The sequence below is a fragment of the Alligator sinensis genome, unplaced genomic scaffold (genome assembly GCF_000455745.1).
Source record: "Alligator sinensis unplaced genomic scaffold, ASM45574v1 scaffold116_1, whole genome shotgun sequence".
NCBI classification, from domain to species: Eukaryota; Metazoa; Chordata; order Crocodylia; family Alligatoridae; genus Alligator; species Alligator sinensis.
Genome location: NW_005841908.1, coordinates 3480149 through 3506992, shown reverse-complemented (window position 1 = coordinate 3506992; position 26844 = coordinate 3480149). Strand labels below are relative to the sequence as shown.

The following is a 26844-nucleotide window of genomic DNA, read 5'->3' as shown; positions in this document are numbered from 1 at the left end:
AACCCCCGGAGACTAGCAAACTCTGGGGCACCACTTACCGACGGCCTCTAGCCTCTCCCCGTCACCGATCGCAGCCCAGACGAATCCTTACCCTAGAACCCAGTTATCGACACCACGGAGTCTGAACCACTCCGAGGATCCTGGGAACCGAGTTTTAGAGTCCTCCAACGAGGATTGAAGCGGAGCTGTACCTGGAAACTGTCCAGCCTGCACCGCGACCATCTCCGGTGTAAGTAAATAATCTTTTCAATCAACCATTACGCCTCCGTGACTGATTCTAGCTCGAGCGTACTACTCCACCCCGCGGCTTTTCTCCGGCCCCGCGTACCCGGGCTGCCGGCCACAGCCCGCGTGCGCACAGATGGGCCCGGCTCGCGCCCAGCAAGGACGGGATCAGGAGCCGGCCCGCACACTTTCCATAGGAGAATTCATACTTTTTTTTTTAATGAGAATGATTTTTATTACTTTGGATTGTCCATTTGCTTCAAATTGCATCTTATTTCTTTACATTTTCAGTACAGTACAGATTGTCAGAACCTTTTAATGGTGCTCTCTCAAAAGAGCTTTTTGAATAGGAGCTTATATCAAATACCAACCTTTCTTCTCTTCATGCATGTGCCACAAATGAACCCAATAAATCCATTGATGACTTGAATAAGACAAAGGACAGCTTCAACTGTACCAATCCCCAACAGAAGAGAAAATAAGACAATATTCCAAATGACAATGTTTTCAGGTTTTTTGCAAATGCTCCATGTTGTCTGATTAAACAAATAATTGTATCTGCAAGTAGAAAACATAGTTGAAATCTTGTTACAAAGTGTGATATAAAAACATCACTTCTTAGGGCCCCTTTAATTGAAGGGTAACCTACTGTGGGTAAGCTTTCATTTGTCGTAGGGTAAGAGCATGTACACAGGCAGCTAGCTCAGCACTGCTGATGTCCTGCAAATCCCTGTCCTCTTTTACCTTTGCATCACTTATTTGGGTGCCTACAATCATAGACTGTTAGGCTGGACTTCATTCCCTCCAAATTTGTGTCTTATGAAGTCGTTAACAAAAGTGTGAAGTGAGTATAAGACTCATCCATAATGACATGGTGGGTGCATTTACTCATGCCATTAGCACGGGACAATAAACTCCAGTGCATATTGTCCTGGAGTTTATTGCTCCTGGAGTCTGAATGCGTGCCTGGGACCACAGCACATTGAGCTGGGTTGGAACAGCCCCAGCTGGCAGAGGGTCCCAGGGCTTAGCCTGCCAGCCTGGGGTTGCTCCCCCATGACTCAGTGTGCTGCAGAGGGGCTGGCTGGGGCACGAGGGTGCTCCAGTGCAGGGCTAGCCAGCAGGTAGCTCCCTCAATGAAGCAGCCTCGTGCCCCAGTCAGCCCAGTCAGTATCTACAGCATCACAGTGTCTTGCTGTGGAGTAAAAAAACTCTACAGTAGGATAGTACTTGTATTTATAAGTACTAACCTACTGCAGAGTTAGTTTGCTCTGTCCTAATAGCATTGCACGTGTAGATGCTGAGATGTTTACTGGGCACATCTACCCATTAATTCCATAATTTGCCAGAATGATAGCGTATTTAGTACCTGTAATAACATGGACTAACTTAATACTCCATAATTGGTGCTACTGTGAATTAGCACAGATGACCAGTTTTTAAGTGACATTTAATGCCCACTGGACTAATCTACTGCACATTAGCGCATTAGCACTTTTTTGTGTCACATGTCATGCCATGTGGTGCTACTGTGCAGTAATAATGAGCTGCTGTGCAGTCTTGTGTAGACAAGGCCAGTGTGGGTTTTGTGTCATGACCAAGGATCCTGGTTTTTTCTGATTAAAAAAATCCCCAATTTTTGTATTAAAAAAGTAACCCAAAATCTATATTTTTCCATGATCAAAATGTAACACCACTAATGTATAGATATATCTATATCTATATCTCTCTATATATCTATATATATATCTATATATATCTATATATAGTGATGTTTCATTTTAATTATGGAAAATTTTTGAATTGCTTTTTTAAGTAAAAAAATTTGGGATTATTTTGTTATCAGAGAAAACTAGGATCCCTGGTCTTGACAGAGGAACATGAGGACGCTTCGCTGCAAGCGAAGTGACATGCACAAGGAGTACCTAGGTAAGTGACAGGGGCCAGGGCAGGCTTAGGAACAAAGGTGTGGCATGTGCACCTACAGGAGGCCTCAAATGCTGCTACACAAATGCTCAAGGCATGGGGAATAAGTAGGAGGAACTCGCCTCCTGCTAGCTAGCAAAAACTCAGACCTAGTGGGACTCACAGAAACCTGGTGGGATTCTACCCATGACTGGGCAGTGGACATTGAGGGCTACAGGTTGTACAGGTGGGACAGAGCAGGGGAAAAAGGGCGCAGTGTAGCGCTCTTCGTCAAAGAGCAATATATATCCTCAATGATCAGGATGGAATCAGAAGAGGGGCTAACTGAGGCGCTCTGGGTTAGAATTCAAGGGGGTTGTGGGGAAAGGGACTTGATAGTGGACGTCTACTACAGCCTGCCTCACCAGGGGGACGAGCTGGACCTGGAATTCTCAGGTCAGCTCATGGAGGCTGTAAAGGCAAGGGATGTGGCTGTCATGGGTGACCTAAACTATGCAGACATCTGCTGGGAGGAGCAGTCAGCCAGGTCCGACCGCTCACATAGGTTCCTAGCCAGGATACAGGACCTCCACCTAACCCAGGAGGTGCATAGTTCCACCAGGGGAAATTTCTTGCTGGACTTGGTCCTTGCCACAGGCGATGAACTGGTGAGGGGTCTGTGGGTACTCGACCACCTGGGCGACAGTGATCATTGCCTGCTGGAATTTACTATCCAGCGCAGGGTGATGAAAGCAAGCAGTAAGGCAAAAGTCCTTGACTTCAGGAGGGCCGACTTCAATGAGCTAAGAAGATTAGTAGGATAGGCATTGGGGTCCCAGAGCTTCAATGAGATGGGAGTCCAAGACGGATGGTTGTTCCTCAAGGAAACAATCCTCCAAGCTCAAAGGGAGTCAGTCCCAATGAGCACCAAGCAGGGCAGGAGTGCTAAAAAGCCCCCATAGCTTGGCAAAGAATGCCTGAGGGCAAAAAAGAAGGCGTACAAACAGTGGAAGCAAGGGGCCATCACCAAGGAGGATTACACCTCCATTGTGCATGACTGCAGGGAGGCTGTTAGGAAGGCCAAGGCAGAGCTAGGACTAGTGACCAGAATTAGGGATAACAAAAAGTCCTTTTTCAAATACGTAGGGAGTAAGAAGGCACCAAGGAACATGGGGCCCCTACAGGACAGGGTTGGCAATCTGGTGATTGTAGCTAATGAAAAAGCTGACCTCTTTAATGAATTCTTTGCCTCCATATTCCTGAACAGGGATTAGGACATTACCCCCACTAGGATTATGGATGGACCCAGGGGAGGCACCGCCATGCGTAGGGTCAGGGATGACCTAGTTAGGGAATTGTTGGAGGGGCAGGGCATGTTTAAATCAGTAGGTCCAGATGCTTTTCACGCAAGGGTGCTGAGGGAATTGGCGGGGGTCATAGCGGGGCCCCTGGCATGGCTTTATGAGTGCTTGTGGGGCTCTGGCCAGGTACCAGAAGATTGGAAAAGGGCCAATGTGGTCCCCATTTACAAGAAGGGGAGAAAGGAGGACCCAGGTAACTATAAGTTAGTTAGGCTTACCTCGGTCCTTGGGAAGACCTTTGAGAAAATTATCAAGGAGCACATCTGCAAGGGCACAGCAGGGGAGGTAATGTTCAGGGGCAACCAACACAGGTTCACTGAGGGCAGATCCTGCCTGACTAAGTTGGTTTCCTTTTATGATCAGGACACAAAGTCCCTGGACGAGGGCGTGGAGGTGGATGTTGTCTTCCTGGACTTTAAGAAGGCCTTTGACACTGTTTTCCACCATATTCTCTCAAAAAAACTAGTTGACTGTGGCATTGATGCCTACACAGTAAGATGGGTGGCAAATTGGCTAGATGTTTGTACCCAGAAAGTGGTGGTGGACAGGTCGTCTTCGACCTGGAGGGATGTGGGCAGTGGAGTCCCCCAGGGCTCTGTCCTGGGGCCTGTACTGTTCAACATCTTTATTAGCAATCTGGATGTTGGGGTGGAAAGCACCCTGTCCAAATTCACTGACTACGCCAAGATGTGGGGTGAGGTGGGCATGCTGGAGGGGAGGGACAGAATTCAGCTAGATCTAAACAGGTTACAGAGGTGAGCGGATGAGAATAGATTGGAATTCAATGCAGACAAGTGCAAGGTACTGTATCTAGGGAGAAGGAACCAGCAACACACCTATAGGCTGAGGAACACCCTTATTGTCAACACAGAGGCCGAAAGGGATCTTGGAGTCATTGTTGACTCCAGGATGAACATGAGCCACCAATGCGAGGAAGCAGTCAGTAAGGCTAACCACACCTTGTCATGCATCTACAGATGCATCATAAGCAGGTCCAGGGAGGTGATCCTCCCCTCTATGTGGCATTGGTCATGTCACAGTTGGAGTGTTGCGTCCGGTTCTGGGTGCTACACTTCAGGAGGGATGTGGACAACATGGAGAGGGTCCAGATGAGGGCCACTTGCACGGTCAAGGGGCAGTGGGTCAGGCCCTATGAAGAGAGGCTGAAGGGCCTGAATCTATTCAGCCTCCAGAAGAGAAGGCTGAGAGGGGATCTGGTGGCCATTTACAAACTCACCAGGGGGGGATCAATGGGAATTGGGCAAGGCTCTGTTTCCCCTGGCACCACCCGGGGTTACTAGGAATAATGGCCACAAATTGTTAGAGAGAAGGTTCAGGCTGGACATCAGGAGACATTACTTTACTGTTAGGGCTGCCAGGCTCTGGAATAGACTCCCAAGGGAGGTGGTGCTCTCTCCTACCTTGGGGGTCTTCAAGAGGAGGCTAGACAGATATTTGGCTGGGGAGTTATGACCCCCACTCATTCCTGCCCAGGGCAGGGGGTCAGACCTGATGATCTGTTTAGGTCCCTTCCCACCCTAAGCACTATGAAACTATGACAGTTTTAATGGTGAATAGAAATGTTCACAAAACTTCATAGATTTCTCCACCATCTCTAGTTCTGTTGCCATATGCCACCTAGTTCTTCACAATTCTTCAGTTCACTGACATTTTGCCAGCTGTCGTCAGTGTTGACTAGGTAAAAGTCCCAGGAGGAGACTTTTGCTTTGGTTTTTTGGAGACCTCTCTATAGTCCTTTTGACTGTCATCATACACTCATCACACATATTTGCTCAGTAGTTCAACAGAACTCATTAGTGTAACCCATCAGTTCTAAAGCAAGACATTTCCTAGAGGACAAGCCTTGGAGCAAGTAGGCAGTGGCCATGGGCTGCTAATTTAAGCATATGGTCTCAAACTTAGAGCAGAACATCCACCCACTTTGTAAAAATCTACATTTTCCTTAAGGAAGAGGCAGAATTTACCTTCTAAGTTGGAAAGGCCCCTTAAATCATACTCACTTGAGTGTGTTGTTCCTGAAAGGGTAAATATATTCTCCATCACCAGTGTCACAGAGAGGTCCATCAATCAATCCCATGGAGGAGATAGTCACACAGTAGGCCCCTCCGGCAACACCCAATACAGCCAGAAACACAGAGAGCAGCATCTGAAAGGAAGATGACCTTCAGCACCATATGTGTGGATAAACAGAGTGTTTTGGACACCCTAAAGTATGAATAGATTGGTCGTGAAGGGTTGAATGCACCTGATCTTATCTGATCTTGGAGCGAAGTAGTGTTCTGCCTGGCTAATACCTAAGATTCCATGTTGGTATCTGTTGGTATAAACCAAGGAGGCCTGGTTGAACACTCAGTGGGCATGTCTACACATGCATTTTAATGTGCAGTAGCCTATTTAACTGTGCATTAAATCATCATGTAAAAAACCATGTGATTATGCTAACGCAAGATAAAATAAGCTACTGTGCATTAAGCATCATTTTAAAACAGTGTGCACTCTTTACTGTACATTAAGGCAGCCTACTGCACATTTATTTAGTACCTCACATTGGTGGTACTAAATTTAATGCACATTAGGAAAAACACCTTAATGCACATGTAAACATGCCCAATACAGGCTAAACTATAGGAACCAAATGAGTTACAAGACTTTGACTGCAGTTTTGCTGATGGGAAGGACTGCAAGGAAAGGAAGACTGGGTGTATCTATGCATCCATTAGTGTGCCGTTATTACTGCACATTAAGTTTAGTACCTGTAATAAGGTACCAACTCAATGGGCATATCTACATGTTCATTAATGTGCCATGATTATGGTGCATTAAGTTTAGTACCTGTAATTACATGTATTAACTTAAAGTACCATAATCAGCACTTCTGTGCATTAGCACAGATGAACATTTTTTTGTGTGATGTTATTGCGCATTAGGCTAAATCTACTGTGCATAAGCACAAGCTTTGCCCACTGTGCTAATGAAAAGTAGAATTAGTCTACTGCACTTGAAGCATCTTGTGTAAACATGCCCAATGTGCAGTAACCAGCATTACTGTGCAGCAGCGCCAACACATGGTTTTTTTGTAATGCTAATGTGCAGTAGACTAATTCTACTGTGCATTAGCGCATTAACATGGCTTTTGCCATGATGTACTAATGTACAATAGAATTAGTCTACTGCCCATTTAGCATCTCATGTAGACATGCCCACTGTAAATAGTAAAGGAATGTCTTTACATCTTTAATCCTATGAGCAGTAATTAGCTAGGAGAGATATTGGGTCTGAATCACTTCTGTGGGAATATGAAGCTTTTGAAACTTTCTAAAGCTGGTGAAACTACCCCGTAGAGCCGTGAGGGGGCTGATCCTTGTTGCTGGCAGCAGGTGTACGTGTGCCTCTGGGTGGACAATAGGGGAGGAGCTGGGGTTGCACTGCCCTGGGCCCTTCCCTGTCCTGCACCCCAAGGGGTGTGTGCAGTTGCCACCATCATGGAGCCAGTGCCAGGGATCTGGAGCCTGGTACAGCTGTTTGCAGCTTACCCATTGCCTGCTGCAGCTGCCCAGAGCCTGGGCAGGCTGTGACATGCTGAGCAAAATGGCTTCATATGCCATGCTGTGGCACACATCCTGCAGATTGCCAACCCCTGATCCAAGTGTCCTGGCATTATACACGAATTACTATAGCTATGTTTAATTTCAACATCAGCATTTTCTTATTTCTATGTGCTCTTGGAGAGCAGGGTTTGACAATAAGGAAAAGAGATAGGGGCCCCAAAGGAAAAAACTGCAGGGGGTGGGGAGCAGTGTGTAAGGCAGTTATCTGTCCCCATGGATTTATTTTCCCTGCTGTAGCTGTGGAAGGGGGACAAATTCAAGGCAAACCTCCAATAATTAGATTCTATATCTGAAAAATTATAACAAATTTATAAATTTTCCATATATAGAAGCTATTTAATAGGCAGGGCAATACAGTGTAATTTAGGGCTTTTCTCACTTATATCTTGGTGGTCAGCATGTTTCTGGAGGTTAACACCAACTGCTGAAAGATATCAAAGCTCTCCTTGGCAATTAGTTTCCAAAATCTTCATACCCTCTTCCGTAATGAAAGATTGAGCAGAAACTTAATGAAGTTAAAAGCAAGAATTTTAAATGAAGTAAAGAAATAATTAGTTGATGCAACATATAATTAGGCTGTGGAAATCACTGCAAATTGAAAAGAGGAACATAAATAAAAACATGAGACATACATATGCATATCTTACATCATTATCATTTGCTATTTGTTATTGCAGGAGCACTCAGTGCCCCAGCAAGGATCAAGGCTCATTGGACGTGTCTACACATCCAATTTTGTGTGTGCAACTACACATGGATGCACTAATGTATATTAAGGCACGTTAAATTTAGATGTGAATAGCTAAGTCATATTACCACATGTGCAGATGCGCTAATACATATTAATGCAATGTCTATCCATTGACGCACATCACATTAATGCGCATAAGCACATCTACACATTCGCTAATGTGACTTAGCTATTCGCACATAAATTTGATACCTGTTTTATGCAGGTATCAAATTTAGGCTCGAATAGCCTAAAATTGCCATTTTTAAGGTGCATTAAGGGCATGCATGTGTAGACTTGTGCCCTTAATGCTCCTTAAATTGGGCTAATGTGCATTCAATGCACATGTGTAGACATGCCTGTTGAGTAGGCGCTGTACAAGCACATCCTTAACCTGAAGGGCTTTGGTGTGTCTATATAATGTGATTTTTAAACTAGTCATTTTTAACCCTATCAATTGATTAGTCTTTTAGTCTTTTTTTTTTCCATTTGTGAATCGTTTGGGAAATTTTTGTCAAAGAGCCTAGCAACCTTTACGTCTTCCTTGACACCATCCCACTCTGAATAGGAGGACTTCCCTGTAAAAATGATCTGCTTTCATATCTCATGTGTTCTGATGTCTATAAATCACTCCACAGTGCCTAAGCAGTTGGGGCTTACACGCTACTTAATGCCTCACTGCTTGCTGGTGATTCTCTCAGTCAGCCTAATCCTTTTAGATGTATCCAGTCTTTACTTAAAGACAATTGTCCACCTTCCTGCATCAGCTATTCCAAAGGTTACTCCCTCTCAATGTAAATGTGGCTTTATTCCTAACTTGAACTTGCATGGCTGCAGCTTCTAGCCACTGGATTTCCCTACATCTCTCTCTGTAAAGAGCTACCTTCTACCAGACTTTTCTTTCACATACAAGTATTCATATTCTGCTCACTAGCTGTTGTTGTAGTTATCTGTTTCTGTTGTCTTTTACACTTTATGTGCATTGACAGCATGCAGCAGAATAGAGGTCTGAACCTGCATTGAGGTGTTTGACACGACTGCAATACAGTAAAGATTAAGTGTACATCCATCATCTGTCAGAGTAGCAGGACAGTGAAGACAGGACCCTTGGGAGCCAAACCCAGACCCAGGGCTGGTTTGGATGCAGAGGTAGGGCAGCACATGGTAGGGCAGTGTGCAGTCAAGCATGCCAGCCAGATGCATACTATTGAAGAGGATCAAGGAAGTCAGGAGTGGGAGCAGGGTTTGAATTACAGGGGAGCTTGCAGGGGCTGAGCCCCCCCATAAGAGACAAGAGCCCCCCTGTAAGATTTGAATCATAAGCTGGGGGGGTCTCTGATTTTATTAGGGCATTGTGATGGACAGCCCAATTTTTTTTGCACACCCAGATGGCATGTCTACGGAGGAAGTAAGGAACTGGGAGGAAGTCTGAGAGTCTGTCTGGTGGTGATGGACTGGAAAACCATCCAACAACTGCTCATACTGTAGCTGTAGCTGTGAAGTCCAGAGTGTTGTAAAATCACCATCGCTGCAGCCTATTGGATACAGCACTGCCCTGGGCCTCAGGAGATCCAGGTTCTGTTCTGCTCTCCTGACTGTGAGCAAGCCCCCTCATCTCTCTGTGTCCTGGTTTCATGTACAAAATGTTCAGTCATTGAGGTAGCACTACCTGGGAACTGGGTATTATCCTTAACTAGTTAATTTTAGTGAAGCACTTGGTATAGGTAAGAAGGTATTATGATTAATATTAAACATTAACTGGAACATAAAGATGGAACATTATAGCACAGTGTCACTAATTAGAGGCTTCTGCTACCAAGGAGATGGCATGGAAAAACATTTCTATGTCAATATATCCTTGCTAATGACAACTGCTGTGGATCAGAAACAATGAACTCTGAGCAGGGCATGGAAATTAATTGGGATACAATATGTTTGCTGGGTAACCTTTTTAATCAACAAGGACAGATTCTCTGTAGCCAGGGTGTGGGTGGGACAGAGCACAAAGGAGTCTTTCCCCATCTTGTGTGTATAATTCTCTAGGGAGTGTGTGATACAGGTCCCCCTCTGTCTCTGATGTAGCCCCCGACAGAGGGGCTACATCAGTGGTGGCCAAACTTTTTCAGCTGGTATGCTACAAGTTAAGCCCCACTGCCACCCCCACCCAGAGTGCTGCTCTGATCTCCACCCCCGCAAAATTGGTGACTTCTCAGAATTTGCACCACCAGAGTAAAGGCTTTGGTTCCTTGCTTCCCATATAGAGCTGCAGTGGTTGCTGGGCCAGGGGTGGGTTGACCTGGTTCTTGGCAGTGACATCTGATCTCCTCTCTGCAATGACATCCTGTCCCCCAATCTGTCTCTCAATCCTGTCTCTCAATCAGCCCTCGCCCCCCACCAACCCTGCCCTGCTCCACATAGCAGGAAGCTTGAGCCCCTTTGCCTTCTTTCTTGTGCCTAGGGCTCCTGTGCCACACATAACAGCTGCCCATGCCACTTATGGCATGTGCCATTGGTTGGCCACCCCTAGTCTATGGTCTTTGTTTTTAGGTTTTGTTTTTTAGCTCAAGCTGGAGAAGCAGGGGCTTCCATCTCTAGGGATAGGAACCTGGTTCAATCTCTGCTGTGTTGGCAAAGATGGCAGCTGTCATATCTGCTGTTTTAAAGTCAGAGATTATTCTAATCCCTGCATTTGAGAGAGAGCAAAGATTTACTAAAGCAAAGTAAAATGCCTTCATTTAACCTTAGGTAGGTGCTATGTATCTATCATGTATCTACATACTTGCTTGCTAAATGATACTTGTAAACTCAGTCCAGTGATGCTTCGTGTCAACCCTATTTCTGCATTTCAGTGCTTGTGTGCATTGTTGTATCTTTCCATTTGTTCAGTCCCCATGGAAAAGCCAGTTTTCAATTATCATTTTTACTGTCTTTTCAATACAAAAATTGCTGCTTACCCCACATCTGTTAGCACAACATCCTCCAGCTGCCCCCAGCATCATGAACGCGGGCAAAATAACCTGCAAGAAAAGCACATATTGAATTACTATGTGAGATTTCCTTGCACTTCTCAGTGGTTTGAAGATCAGGTGGAGTGAGGTCCAAAGGTTGATGCTGCTTTAATTTAAACCTTCTTCTCACTCTTCACTGTGGGTGTATCTACATGTGTGCTTTACTGCTGAGTTTAATAACTAGCTCCACAGTAAAGTGTCACCATCTGCACGGGCACCCTTATTAGGGTGCAGTAAATTAATTAACTCTACTGTAGGATAGTACTATCCAGGACAAGTACTACCCTATGTAGGAGTTATTTAGTGCGCCAAAATGCACGTGTAAATGGTGACTGTAGCTGGCTGGGGCATGAGGGTACTATAGTGCAGGGACTGGCTGATGGCTAACTCCACACTGTAGCACCCTCATGCCTCATGCTGCCCCTCTGCATCACATTGAGCCAGGGCGGAGCAGCCCCAGGCTGGCAGGCAGACCCCCTGGGCTGCCTGTCAGCTGGGGCTACTTCACCGTGGGTCAACATGATGCAGTCCCAGGCACGTGTGTAAACGCTGTACCCAGGAGCAATAAACTCCACCACGAACTGCACCAGAGTTTATTGCTACATGTTAACTGCACATGTAGATGCACTCAGTAGGCACGTCTACACAAGGCAATTCGCAGAAGACTAATTCTACTGTGCATTAGTGCGATAGACAAAGCCCTTAATAATGCACTAATGTGGAGTAGATTTAGTCTAATGTGCAGTAGCATCACAAAAACCCCTTCATCTGCACTAATGCACAGTAGTGCCAATTATGGCACATTAAGTTGGTACCTATGTTAACTTACTAAACTTAATGTGCAGTAATTACAGCACATTAATGAACATGTAGACATGCTCAGTGTGAATTACACTGACTTTCACACACTGGAACACTAACTTAAGGTAGGTCTGTACAATTTCTGCTGGAGCTGGTTGGGAAATTTCTGACAATTCTTTTTAGTGGAAAATGCTGATTGAGTTAATAGGCAGACAAGGTTATTTAGGTAAATCTAATATCTTTTATTTGACCAACTAAAATAGTTGGAAAAATTCTTCTTTGCGAGCTTTTGGGTACAAACACCCTTTGTCAGTCTGTGGTTCCCCTGCGTGAGCCTTCCTGCTAGCACTTTCACCTGGACAGCAAGCTCACCAGGCCTCCCACCATGTAGCCCTACCCCAGATACCCCAGCCACTACAGCAGCAGCAGCTGGGCAGAAGCCAGGAGGACTTCATGTTAACCCCTAATGGGTTGGATGTGGCCTATGGGTCACCAGGTGGATAGCCTGGGTATAAGTTTTTGTCCTTTGACAATATCTTACCCATGTTTGAATTTATTGCTCCAGAGTTTATTGCTCCCGGGCACCGTGTGTTCACGTGCATCCAGGATTGCAGCATATTGAGCTGGGTCAGAACAGGCCTGGCTGGCAAGGGACCCCGGGGGGTCAGCCTTCCAGCCAGGGCTCCTCCCCCTTGCTCAGTGTGCTGCAGAGGGGCTGCTTGGGGCATGAAGGTGCTTCAGGGTGGGGCCAGCTGGCAGGCAGCCCCTACACCGAAGCACCATCATGCCCCAGCCAGCTGGGGCAGTGTCTACCCATATGCTGCTGGGGAGTAAAAAACTCAGCAACAGGATAGTGCTTGTGGGTGAATCCAGATGAGTGTAGTCATGTGGCATGTGATGCCGCCAACACATTTGCAGCACCACATACCGCACAGTCTGGTGTCCTCCGCACTGCCAGGGCACACTGCCCAAGTGTGTGCTTCTCTGTTGTTTTTTTCTGCAGGGATTTTTTATCTCTGGATATTCAGGGGTCAAAAAAAATGTGGAAAAAACCTGCAAAGCAGTGCGTGCTCAGGCATCATGCGCTGCTGAAAAGTGGAGCCAGGCTGCCCAGAGCTATGCTGTGGCTGCCAGCCAGGCTTTGCTTGGCAGTATTGCCGTGGCTGCAGCCCCAGGAGACCCTAGGATCCCAGGTAAGGCTGCTGGGGCCAGCACAATGCTGGCCCCAGCCTCCCCTACTGCCCCCGGGGTAACTTGCCACATGTCAAAGATGGGCGTTCCCCAGGGACAAGTAGCTGTGGCACAAGGTTCAGTACTGCTACTTGTCACTGGGGAACCAAATGTCCACGCGTACCTGGATGCACCCTGTGTTTACAAGGACTATCATGCTGAAAAGTAAATTAGTTTACTCCAACTTAATAAGGATGCACATGTAGACATGCAATGTTTATTGTGAAGCTAATTAGTCCACTGCATAGTAAATGTCTCATGTAGATGCGCCCAGAGTCTCCAAAGGCAGCACAGGCTGGTGCTTGTAGTTTGGGGTGTAAAGAACATGAAAGAGCTGCTGGGTGTGTATCTAACAGCCAGAATGAAGACTCCACCATGTGCTCAGAACAACCGTCTGCTGTTGTTTGTGTAGGTCTTCCACAGAGCAACATGGGAGAGAGAAACATTTAAAAATATATATAAAGTTGGTGTTGTAAAATTGGGAAAGGGAGGAAAGGAGGACTCAGGGTCAGGTGTAGTACATGAAAAGACTGCTAACTTTTTTTTTTAAAAACAACATGAAAGATGGACAGTTTTAATTGTCAGTGGGTGCATCTACACAAGACACTTACTGTGGAGTTGACTAATTAGCTCTACAGCAAGTGTCTGAGTGTCTACATGTATGCCCCTACAAGGGCACACAAAACTAATAAATTCTGGGGCAGGCTAGTAATTGTAAATACAAGTACTACGCTGCTGTGGAGTTTTTTTTCCTGAGCACAGCACATGTGTAGATGCTGACCGACTGGCAGAGCACAAGGGTGCTTCAGTGCAGGGGCTGCCTGCTGGCTAGCCCAATGCACAACACCTTCATACCCCAGCCAGCCCCTCCACAGCACACTGAGCTAGGGAAAGCAGCCTTAGGCTGACAAGCTGACCCTCGGGACCCCCTGCCAGCTGGGACTGCTCTGACCCAGCTCAATGTGTTGCAGTCTGGGTGCACATTCAGACTGGCAGCAATAAGCTCCAGAGTTTATTGCTGCACATTAATAGGCAAGTGTAGATATACCCAGTTTAAAATGTAATTGCCTAATAAGTGAGCCTCCATGGAGAATTTATGTGAACGGAGTATAACTAACTATTGGAATTTGACTAGGACATTGATCTACCATGTGCACTGGACTAGGACATTGACCTCTAGCGCAGTGAGTTCAGTGCTGTCCTCTAGAACCACGCTCAGCCTGTCACAGATACTGACTGAGAAGTCACTGTCACCTGGTGAGTCAACTGCCCTACTTCCTGCTACACCCTGCCTTTTCCTTGCAGATCTGCCCAAGCTGTGAGCAGGTTATTTTGTCTATGCTTGGTTTGAGCTGTTTTGCTTGGCTCAATGTGCATGACTTTGTTTGTCACTAGTCTCTCTCTCCAGTGACCGATTTCAGTACTCTGCCTTTTGAGGTCAAAGGAAAATTTGCCAGGAGGCTGGTGCCAGTGAAATGAAGTCTGTGGGTTTGATGTCGCTCAGACAGTCGTTTCACAGTGGTGCCATTCTGCATTCAGATTGACTCATAGTCTGCAGAACTGAGCACTGTTGACAAACTGAGTCATTCTTTCTTTTTTCAATTTCCTTATTTTGCAAGTTCAGAAATTTAGGATTTTTAAACAAAACAGAGTTCTGCTTCTTTTGCAATTTTAAAAATGGGAGTGGAAGAGGAGAACATGTTTGGAATTAGTCAAATCTGGGCACTTAATGGGAAGAATGCTCTTATGATTCAGTCATTGGTCTCAAAGACAGGCACCCCAAGCACCCCTGTTCCCTGTTTGAAACACCATCCTGTGTGAATTTGAGTAAGTTGCTTAATATGTTTCTACTTCAGATTCTCATCAGGAAAATGGGTATAATAACATTTTTCCTCTTACTCTTTGTCAGGTTCCATCTGTCACATTCTGTTATGAAAAAACACATCCATGTAACATTGTTGTTTTACAAATCAGTAACTTCCTAGTGATGTCACCTCTCTTTCAAGGCTCAGTGCATACTCTTCCTCCACTCACATTTTTAATGTGCTCCACCCTGGCCACAAGGCAGCCTTATGTAGAACCCATAAAATAAATAATTTTCTGAATAAGACTGATGCAGAGATGCCATGCTGAGCATCAGTCCTCCTTTCATTAGCAGCCAGTGCCTCCTGGGCTTTGAGCAGTGACTTTTCCACCAGGGTCTGTTGTATAATTGTCAGCTTCCTTTAAGTCCCATCTGCATACAGTCAAACTCAGCATGAGTAAAAGGTACATTAACAATATATGAAGTAGGAGGTACATCAAAAGAGGGCAAATTATTCATAGTGAACTAGATGAATTTAGCATATTTTCTATTCTGAAAATGTGTGTGTAAGAAGGTGCTCAGCCTGCAGCTTAGCCTGAGACCCACCTGCAGGTAAACAACAGGTAAGAGCTTGCCTGGCTGGAAAGCTAGCTGCAACTGAAAAGTGGATTATAGTGGAGGCATAATGGCCACAAATTGTTAGAGAGAAGGTTCAGGCTGGACATCAGGAGACATCACTTTACAGTTAGGGCTGCCAGGCTCTGGAATGGGCTCCCAAGTGAGGAGGTGCTCTCCCCTACCTTAGGGGTCTTCAAGAGGAGGCTTGGCAAATATTTGGCTGGGGTGATATGACCCCAGCACCCATTCCTGCCTGGGGCAGGGGGTCGGACCTGATGATCTGTTTAGGTCCCTTCTGACCCTAAGCACTATGATGCTATGATACTATGAGCCCTAAAAGCTCCAGGGGCAGAAGGCAAAGGGGAGAGATGGGAGGTTGTGGTGTTGTGGGGAGCAGTACAGTGCCTAAGCTGTTCTCTCAGGGTCTAAGAAAGGCTATAAGTTTTGGTTTATCTGTTTGTTGTACATTTTTTGTTGTTGTCTGTTTTGTTTCTGTGGGAACAAGTTTGCCCATGAAAAATAAACAGGCTAGAAATCCTGAACACAGAGCTGACTGGCCTTGAAAAGGAAGCTAGGTAAGTGACCCATTTACACCAGGCATGTCTGCATGTATATTTACGTGTGCCTAAACTTAATGCGCCTTTGCTTAAGGCACTTTAGGCACATGTCTACACGTGGATGTACTAATGCACATTAAGGTGCATTAACTGTAGGTGCAAATAGCTAAGTCACATTAGTGCACATGCAGATGTGCTACTGCACATTAACTTGGTGTCTCTCCATTGATGCACACTGTGTTAATGCACATTAGCACGTGTATGCGTTTGCTAATGTTATTTAGCTATTCATGCATAAATTTGATACTTCTCTCTGAGCAGTATCAAATTTAGGGTCGAAGGGCTCCTATATATATATATATATATATATATATATATATGTGTGTGTGTGGAGCCTGTTCCAATGTACTGGAAATCCAGTGCATCGGAACAGACTCAATCAAGTCTGTTGGAGCACAGAAATTGGTGGGCTCTGGCAGCCTTCTGTGTCACGTGTATCAGGATCCCTGAGAGCCCCCACACTGAAAAAATGGTGGTGGGGCACTTTGAAATAAAACACTTTCCAAGAGCTTTAGTTCAAAGTGCCCCACCACTATATTTTCAGCTTGGGGACGCTGATACATGTAACACACAGGTGCTTTTAAATTAGCACAACTTGCAAATTAAAGCTCCTGGTGCCGCGTCTCCGAGCACATGTAAAAATGTCTGAATAGCCTAAAATCACCATTTTTAAGCGAATTAAGGACATGCATGTGTAGACGCATGCCCTTAATGCACCTTAAATTGGGCTAATGCCTAACAAAAGAAATAGTCATTGTTCAGATGTTCAGGCAGATAAACCTGGTCAGACAGACGTTCCTAGAACAGTGGACACAAAAAAGAGGGGGCGATATGAATATGGCTGAACTTAGCAACTACTTGGAATTTAGCAGTGACTGAGTGGTTCTGCTCTAGATGCTGTTTGTTTTCGCTGTTTATTATTATCATTGTCATGAGATGTACAAACAAGTTCCAGTTTTTCCCTTAATAAGCCTCATAAAACATCTGAGACTAAAACCAACAAAAGGAGTAATAAAGTAATCAATTGAAATGAAAAGTTACACAGTCACCATTGCTGAATTTAGACATCAAGCTACACTATGACCAGCAAAGAATGTTTCTGTTACTATTCTTTATGAATGAGGGAAGGCCTGATACTTTTGTTTGTCATACGAAACTTTGAAGTTCATGGTATGCCAAGATTTTCATCATTAAATTATACTTCTTATTCAAGTACTTGCTTTTTAATCTTCCTGGTATATCACTTCTAAGTTTCATACCCTCTTCTCCAGATAAATTAGCTTAAGCACAAATATAAAAGACAGCCCTATTGATCTTTGTTAAACTGATAGAGGCTTTCATAAGCCTCAAAACTGGAATGCTTAAAACAATAACAAAATTTATCTCTTACCAAGATCCCAGCTCCAAGAATGCCATGGAAAAACCAGACCAAATCAGTTATCTCGTTACTCTCTAGAACTTGTCCATTGGGGAAGTATAGGAGAAGGTTGGAGATGATAGCACAGATAGCCAGGGGGAACAGCATGACCCCAATGCACTTCGAGCACTTTCCAGTGCACATGGTAGATCAATACTAAGGAAAGAAATGAGAAAAGAAAGCCTGGGTTACTTTGTGCTTTAAAAACATGGAGGAGTAGGACTTCATGTGAGTGAGAAATTTTTATAAAATATATGAAAATGGTGCTGAAGCAAGAGAGTTTTTTTCCAAGAAAGGTGTTACCAAATAGAGCTATTGAACCCCCTGACCCCAGTTCTGTGTTCAAAACTGGGCCAGGTCAATAGCAAACAGATCTTGGTCCTGTGTGAAATGGCTATGTCCTATGTGCAAGTAACTGGTAATTCATTTGTGATCCTAGCAAATAACTGTATGTCTTTGAAAACACTAGCCTGATTGTCATTAACTGGCAACCTTCCTGGTAGTCTCAGCAGTGAGATCCAGGACAGAATAAGCAGGAAGACTGAAGAATTCTCTTACAATTTGAGTTGCATCTTCACCAGGAGATACAATAAAAGCAAGGTTTGGTTAAAGCTTGCGTTGTTGCTGCCTGTGCTGGGCTAGTTTAGTTTGTAGGAAAGAGGACTTCAGTTAGCAAGGCTATGGAAACTGACACTTATATGAGCACTTAGTTCACTTAAAGGGGAAAAATGGAGTTCTGTGATTATACCAGTAGTTGCTTGAGACATGCATTAAATGCTTGTTCTGCTCAGGGAGAAGTTGCAGAAATGTGTTTGTAGTGTGCAAAACAGTGCTCCTGTATTTTCTGGCTCTTGGGTTTTTTTGTTAATATATCCCAGGGGTGGGCAAAATATGGCCTGCGGGCTGCAGTCTTTGTCTGGCCCACGGTGGGTCCCTTGGTCCCCTGGCTTAGGCATAGTTCAGCCCTGGCATGTCCTGCCACCCACTAGGCACACGGTGGAGTTGGGGTAGCTCAGCACCTGGACTGCTTTTTCTAGGCAGCCCAGGTGGCAGGCGGCTCTTTTTGGCTGCCACTGCCATTGGCCCCACAGTACTGGCAGGCACCTGTGCTGTACAGCTCTGATCCTGTGCACCCTACACCTGCTCCAGGCTTGCCTGCTCTCAACAGTGGCGGCACTGGACAAAATCTATTGCTCAGTGCAAGGGGAAAGCAGCCCCTCCCCCTCCCACTGCCAACAGTCCCCTGCTGCAGCCATCTGGAGCCTGTGCTGGGCTGCCCCACATCTACACTGCATCACTGCCACCTCCAGGCTGCCCCATGTGCAGCATGGGTCTCCGCTGGTATCGCAGGGCTGGGGCTGGTGGCAGCAGAAGGAGCCATTGCCTGGGCTGACTAGAAAGGCAGTCCAGCTGCAGAGCCACTCCAGCCCCGCTACATGTCCAGGAGGCAGCAGGACGCACCTGGGTGGGTGATGTGGAGCAGGCACTGGGCAGGCTGGGTCAGGGCTGTGCCAGGTTCTGGCTGGTCCACTCCACAGGGGTGAGTTCAGAGTGAGTGCAGGGCATGCTGGGACTGTGCACTGCTGGTGGTGGTGGGGAGGCACCGCAGGGCATGCAGGATTTGGGCTGTTGTGAGGCAGGAGCAGGTCCTGACCGGCTCAGGCACATGCAGGGGAGTCTCATGCACCACCCCCCATACCCACAAACCCTGCAACAACACTGTCCCCAACACACAATCACACACCCCACAAACACTGCACCCACACATACCTTTCCTACCCACACTGACCCCCTCACACACACACCCAAACACTTCTGGGGGGACCCCTACTCGCTGCTATGTGCACACCCCCGACTACATATATACCCACACCCCCCATGCACAGCCTACACCCATCCCTAGCCACCCTCCCCTTCCACATACCCTAAAAGCCCCATACCCACACACTCTCTCATACCTACACATACACAGCCCCCCACAAACCACACACTCTCCCCTCCATATCCCACCACCCGCCACACTCCCCTACAATATACAAGAGTAAGACTTCATTTTGAGGTATTATGCAATCGCCTCTATATACACCACACAAACATACACAAATCAGGACAAAAATATTTTTTTTAAGTAAAATTAAAATATGTTATTTTCATTGTTTACTTTTTAGTATACAATTTGGGTTTTTTTCTGATTCCAAGATGGCAAACCCCCTTCCCAGAAGGAGTACTTCTGGGGGTAAGGGGAGATACTTCTGGTGGCAAAGGTCAGGGATTAGGGGGTGGGACTTCCAGTCCCAATATGGTGACCAGGGGGCAGGGCACCTGTCCAGGGGTGGAGCTACCCTTGCAGCCCTCGACAGCTCACCAAAGCTCATTAAGCATCCTTCCAGCTGAAATAATTTCCTGCCCCAAAATATCCCCTTTGTACTGAAAAATAACTTCTGAATCTTGTACTCCCTGGTGGAAGCTAAAGCATATGGTCTCCCTCAGTGCCAACAGAAAAACTTTTCCATGTTGCTAATTGTGGCGGCGGCGCTCTGCCGTCACGGGCGCAAGGAGGGGCGAGGAAAGGCTGCAGGGCAGACAAAACCCCGGAACAGAACCCCAGAGGGGGTAAGTTACCTCTGGGAGACCCGGTGGTGCCGGAGATGAGACCGCGGCGGCAGCTGCAGCCGCAGCTACAGCCGCGTGAACCGGCATTACACTGGCTATTTAAGCAGCTGTTCCCAGTAAGGGAGATAGCTGAGCCAATTGTGGTGGCCGATATGGCCGCTGCAGGAAAGTTTAAAACCCCCCAACAGCACCCGCAGGGAGGGGGAGCCAGAGAGAGGGGGAGAGAGCAGGCAGCACATCTGGCGTGCTGAGGCTCCTACTGGGGAACGGCACCAGCTAGGCTGTGCTGTACCAGCACAAGAGGCCGGGGAAGGCTCTCAACCACCAGCAGAGGAAGAGGCAGGAGAAGCCTCTAAACCACTAGCAGAGGAAAGCAAGGTGAAACTTCCTGCCTTGCAACAGGGAGCGAGCAGGGAGAGGCCAGTACTCCCCTTGAGAGGAGGGAGGCAAGGGGAGCGACGAGGTACCCTCCGTTTGCCAGCATTGCCCCTAGGAGAAATAGAGTCAGGGACAGGGGCAGAATCCCCTGGAATCCACTGAAGAAGGGAAGGCAGCTCTGGGAGCCTCCCTACCCAAGGGGAATATTATTTCTAGAGAAGTTAAGAGTGAAGGACGCAAAGAGATAGCAGAAGAGCCAGAGAGACAAGAGGATGGGCTGGCCGAGTTGTACAGTGAGTCCGAGTCCCTGCATTGGTGAAACTGACAGTGGGCAAACCCGCAGAGGACCGAAGGTCACCATCCCATCAGCACATGATCGGTTAACATGGGTGTTAATTCTGGTACTGGCAAGCAAAGCCTGCTTACTGATGCAGCTGCAGTGGTCCAAACTGTACATAGAGAAAAAGAAACCTCAGCTTGCACTAGTGCCTCTTATTGTTGCTTGAATCCAGGACCTGCTTCATCACACAAATCTCACCTTTCTTTGTCAACACTGGAGGGTTGCATCAAGCTGTGTACAGACATCTGAGGAGATTAGATTGTGTTAAAAATAGCCACCTGACCTAAGGTAAGTCGAGATCGAGGAAGGGGGTTATTAGATCAGGTCAGCCATTTTTAAAGACCAATCTAACTGTCCTGAACTTCTGTAGAGCTCACACACAGATCCACCTAACTAATGTAAGGTCTACACTTGGGTGAACAAAATTTGATCAGATGGCCATTTTAAAAATTCAATCTAACCTCCCTGAATATCTGTATGCAGCTCCAGTGTGATTGCGTTGGCAGATGGTTACTGATTTGCTTGAACTGAGTAGAGTTTCTGAGGAAGACAAGGTCTAAGAATGAGAGGAAGGGCATAGTTTAGGTTGTTGAGATGAGCCTAATTTCGGCTGATGTAGGATGAGCAACCTGTGAGGCATGGAGGATGGGGAAATGACCAATATACATGGCTTGTATGATATATATGCAAAAACTTATACATAATTAGGGACCTACTCAATTCACAATTTTACAGAAATCATGAAATTGGGTGATGTGTGCAAAATCCAGGGTGGGGCAGGAGGGACCAACTCCCCAGTGGGAGACAGCAGTCCTCACAGCTGCTGTGGCCTAGTTACACAGGCTGCCAGGGAGAGAGGGGGGCTGGCAACATGAAGGGGATCAGGCAAGATGGCTGCTACCACTGCCCCTCACTGCTGATTTGCTGAAAAGGCTGTCTGTCATACAACACCGCCCCTCTCCACCAGTCAGCAGCAAGGGGTGGGGCCACATGTTGGACAGCGCTCAGCCAATCAGTGATGAGGGGCAAGACTGACAAGCAGCTTTCTCCACCAATTAGCAACAGGGGGGCAGGGCCACCAGGGCCCCTCGGCCAATTGGAGGCATGGGGAGGGTACAAAAATACCAGCCAGCCCTGCAATCTGCCCACAAAATCAGCCTCCTGCCTCCTGGACTTGGGTAGGTCTCTATACATAATGTATGCAAATGTAACCCTACCTATGGTCTACATGGAAGGCAAGGTAGACTTACATCTTGCAGACTAACCAAGATACAATGTGTGTGGGTGTGAGGGTGTGCTACACCACAAGCTTTTTATGAGATGAAGCTCACTTTTTCAGATGTTGTGACAGGAGATGCAAAAAGCAAAGCACATGGAGGAGAGAGCAGATAGAATATCCTGTTTGATTACAGTTATGTCTGTAACTGTGTATTCTTTATCTGCATGCCTTCATTAATATGCAGGTTTGAGGGGCAACTCATGGTTTTTACTGATTGTGGTCTTGGCTAATACAGTTTGAGGTTAAAGTGGTCAGTTATAAAGGGCAAGTGGACAGATTTTGTGTTTATCTGCCCTCCCTCCTGAAATTGTGAAGTTTGTAGGCATGTGAGTGTGGCCCTGAGAAAATTTTGGATTTCCCATTGAAAATTCTCGGCATGTGCAAGGGTAAAGTATCATTTTTCACAGAATATGCACAGAACTACCATTGATCTTGGCAAATGGGTCCTGGTAGGTCCGTGAATATACTTTAACTGTGCATGTGTGGCAGGCAGGCACACAGCCATAGGTAGCGGAAGCCCGGGACTAATGGGGCCTAGCCCCCTTAAGCATGGGGCAGCACAGAGGGCTGCAGGACAGTCTGGAGGTAGGCTCTGGGCAGCTGCAGCAGGTGGGGAGGGGTGCGCACAGACAGGCACAGAGCCAGCATGCAGCCAAGTTTGCAGCCAGACGGCTGGCTACCACAGCAGGTAAGTTGGGGAAGGGGTGGGGGGCAGGGGGGCAGATAGAGGCCCCCACAGGGAGGGAGGAAGTGGGGCAGGGGAGGGGCTGGGGTGAGTGAGACTCTGGGGAAGGTCATGGGATGCTCAGAGCCTGGGCAGCCCATCCAGGAGCCAGCCCCGGGGACCAGTGGTGGCAGGCATGTGGCATCACACCATTCCTGAAGCAGTGGCAATGGGATGCAGAACCCAGCCTGCAGTGGCAGCCCACCTCCTCCCCAGACACAAATCCAGTGGGCATGTGCCCCCTGTGCCTCTCCCAAGGCGTGTGCAGCAGTGGGAGTCCTCTCTCCGTGCCCCCACAATGCCCCTGGATGAGCTACCCAGGCTCCAAGCATCCCACAACATGGCTTCTAGTTGGGAGCTCAAGCTAAATTTGAAAAATTGGTGTGAAACCCCAAATTTGAACCTAGCCCTTCTTACTGCCATCCAGTGCCTGGCAGAAGGGTTACACACATTTTTGTAATGCTAATTTTTAAAAATTATTATTTCCCAACTGATCCTCAGCTGTGTATTTGAAATACCCTTCAACTTAGCCCATGTGCACTGGCTGACTTCTCCTAGGTACAGTCACAGAGGTGGTTCATGAGAAGGCATAAGAAGGAAGTAACTAAGTAGCTTTAGAGATGAGTTAAAGGAAGGCATCACATGCGTAAGAGGCAGTCTAGAAAAAGACATGAATATACCTAAGCAAGGTTAAAAACCCCTAAACAAAGCTCAGTGCACAGTTGTGACCAAAAAATGCCAATTAAAATGTTGAGTATAATTAAGAAGGACATCTAAATAATAATGTATTCTGATTTATTTTCATTTTATATCCCACTCTATCCAGAAAGGCTCAAAGTAGCTTACAATACATGACAACAACAACAGTAAGTTTCCCAAACAGCTCTTCTCCTCCACAGTTGTGCTACTGTATAAATCCACGGTGCACCCATGTCTTGCATGCTGCATGCAGTTCTACTCTCCACATCTTAAAAAGGATATAATGGAATTGGGAACAGTGCAGAGGAAGGCAACCAAGATGATCAGAGGTATGGAGCCATTGCCATACAAGAGACTGAAAGGGCTAGGACTCTTCCTTTTGTAAAGGAGAAGGCTGAGCTGGGTGTGATAGAGATCTATAAAGTCATGAAGGGTGTGGACAAAGTGAATAGGGAACTATTATTCACCATGTCCCAAAAAACAAGAACTAGGGGGCATCCACTGAAACTAGCAGGAGACATGTTTAAAAAAAACAAGACGTGGAGGTTTTTTGTTTGTTTTGACTTGGTTGTTCTACCTGGGGCATAATTGTGGAGCTTGTTGCTACACAAAGTTGTAAAGGCAAATAGAATAGCCATGTTCAAAAAGGGTTTAAACAAATCCATGCAGGACAGCACCATTGGGAACTGTTAAACAGAACAGTGTGAGCCATGTATCCTCTCACAGCCCTAAACAAAGGCACCTGGTGCTTGGAAATACATGCCATGGGAGATAGTGAGGATGCCAAGAGCCACTGCATTGCCAAAAGGCAGTAGAGAGCGCTGAAGTCTTCTTCTGAGTCTGAATTTCTACAAAGAGTAATTAGCATTGTTCTGTGCTGCTACAGAGTTTTAATAACAATACTTATTATAAACCACATTTTCTGAATATTTTTAAGCATAAGGGAAAGTAATTAAGCTTTAAGAGCAAGTTAGCTCTTAGCTGCTTTAGAACAGCTGTTTAACCAAAGTACTACCTGTCTCACTCTCATTACAAACTGTTTATATAATGCTCAAAAAATTGGGCAGGACATTTTGCAGATATTTAAAAAGCCCCAGATCGAAGGGAATAATTTTTTTTAAGTTGACAGAAAATGTGTGTGGAGGGGACAGAATGGATGTAGCACTAGATATTTTCCAGCCTCGCTTATTTCCTTTTCAATTTTGTGCATTTAATTTAATGTTTTAACATTTTCTCACCTGCCCTTGCATTGTATTTTAACCCATGCCCTTCCTGGGCCTGCTAACCCTTGCCTATTTTCTATACTGTTTTCTTTATTCAATCAGAAGCAAACAAGGAAACATAATCTACCCCCTTGTTTTAAGTCAGATAAGAGAGATTCTAAAAACCTTGTGCAGCATTCATGTGTATAATCCTCCACATGGTGCATTTACATGAGATACTTTGCTGTGCATTAGACTAATATGCAGTAAAGCATTGCTGTCTACACATGTGCAGCAATTACTGGGAAGTAGATTAGTCTAATGTGCCATTTTTCTAATACCAGTAGATACAGGCACTACAAATTGGTGCATTAAACTAATGTGCTAAAGCACTCATGTAGACGCTGACTGGGAGCAAATTGCTCCCAGTCAGCCTAGGCAGCAGGGGCCACAAGGGGTGGAGAGAGCTATCCCAGCTCAGTGGAACACTGCCTCCCAGCCATGTGGAGGTCGGACCACATCCCAGTCTCCATGTGGCTGGGAGCCCTACAAAGATCAGGACCAGCACCTGATCCCCCTGCCAGACGGGGCAGGCACCTGGCAAGCCTGGAACTCCCCTTGGCTGCTGCAGGGGCACATAGAGCAGGGCAGGAACAGTCGTGGACTACTCCTGTTTAGAGCAAATTTGTTCCCAATGGGCACAAGTTCAGATGTGTGCTGGGTCAGAGTTTAATGCACCTGAATTTTCTATGCAAAATATTCATGCACATTAATTGCATTTGTAGATGTACCCACAGCTCCTCAGCTGGTATAAAGCAACATAATTCCATTGACCTTGAGCTACAGTGATTTCAACTTGGTCCACTATCACTGACATTACCAAAGAAATCTACCTAAGCATCGACAAGCAAATTTAGTGAGTGCTTCTCCCATAAAAGTCAATGCAGCTTGCACCTACTTAAATCACAGCTGATTCTGGCCAAGATACAAAAATTAGCGATGACATACCAAACACAAACATTTTTGCTAATCCTACAAGTGTCAAACCCATTCCTAACAACTTTGGGCAAGCTGCTGCAGTAGCTTTTTGGTTCTTAACTAGGACTCTCAATATGTTTCATCCTGTAAAGTTGAGGGAAGTAAGAAAATATCTTGATGTACTTACCTTGATGTACAGGAATAAAATAGTTACTGATGCTTCACGTCTTCACACACCAAAGTTAATTTTTAACTGGCTTCAAGTTTTTATCTTTCTTTTACCCAGTATCCGTCTGAGAGGCACAGATATGTTCTCAAGCAATGGATTCCATTAAACAAAGAGCAGCTTCTCTTCAAAGAATGAGGAAATACCCCAAACTCTGCCTGGTTAGTCAATGTAAAGTTTATATCACCCTGCAACATTGATTTTTTTTAAGGCACTGTTTCATTGGTCAATGCCCCCCAAGGTCACATTGATTTGCAGTAGGCTGGCACAGTTTTTTCCTGCCACAACCTTTTAAATTGTGTGCGGTGTCACAAAGTAGGGAAGTCAAGACAGAAGTTTACTGCACAAAATTAAGCTGTAAGTATTGGAGCCAAAGGGCTAGACTATAAATACAGTCTGATGGTATAATGCAAAGGGACACTGGGAATAAGGCCCCAGCCTTTTTCCACAATATACACTGGTTTCACAGGCAGCTATTAGTCTGAGTGTTTGAGCTCAAGCCTGTTGGACCGTAATGATGGTGCAAGAAATGGCAGCATTTTCCATAGTCATTAGGCAGGGAGGCACAAGAAGTCTACTCTTCCTTCTTCCATTACTTCCGCATAGTCCCTTAGCTGTGTAGAGACTAGAAGACATTCTCCCACTGCTAGGTGCTCAAGAGCACTACTGGCTCCCAACATGCCCCCTGCATGGTGCAGCAGTGTCCTGGCACGCTTCAAACTGGTCAATGGCCAGCCAAGAGGGGAGGGAAAGATGAGGAAGAGATGAGACTCTAAATGTATGTGGATAGAAGGCAGTGTGCCAGGGGACGGGGTTGGGAAGGTGAAGCACTAGGACAGGGAACAACATAGGGGTTTGTAGAGAAGGGATGTAGGTGACAGCAGGCAGGCTTGAGAGAGAGTGATTGGGGTGTACTGCTGAGGCTGAGTGGTGTACTTGTGTGGGTATGGCTACATTTCGTAGAATCATAGAAAACAAGGGTTGGAAGGGACCTCAGGAGGTCATCTAATCCGGCCCCCTGCTCAAAGCAGGACCATCCCCAAGTAGATCATCCCAGCAA

General features: G+C 46.1%; 1 protein-coding gene and 1 long non-coding RNA gene across 2 annotated transcripts in view; one reads left to right on the top strand and one right to left on the bottom strand.

The window, feature by feature from the left end:
• Positions 1 to 23541, top strand: part of LOC102384576 — a 71638-nt gene extending 48097 nt beyond the window's left edge. The window contains exon 3 of the long non-coding RNA XR_323229.1: positions 23506 to 23541. This is a non-coding gene — a long non-coding RNA (uncharacterized LOC102384576). The remainder of the gene's footprint in view (positions 1 to 23505) is intronic.
• LOC102384755 (transmembrane 4 L6 family member 1-like) overlaps positions 1 to 25882 on the bottom strand; it is a 26743-nt gene extending 861 nt beyond the window's left edge. Inside the window, exons 1-5 of the mRNA XM_006018633.3 lie at positions 25746 to 25882; positions 17319 to 17501; positions 10805 to 10867; positions 5513 to 5658; positions 597 to 783 (exon numbers count right to left, since the gene is read on the bottom strand). Of these exons, the coding sequence (XP_006018695.1) occupies positions 597 to 783; positions 5513 to 5658; positions 10805 to 10867; positions 17319 to 17489 (567 nt within the window). The 5' untranslated portion in view covers positions 17490 to 17501; positions 25746 to 25882. The remainder of the gene's footprint in view (positions 1 to 596; positions 784 to 5512; positions 5659 to 10804; positions 10868 to 17318; positions 17502 to 25745) is intronic.
• Between the last annotated feature and the right edge of the window lie 962 nt (positions 25883 to 26844).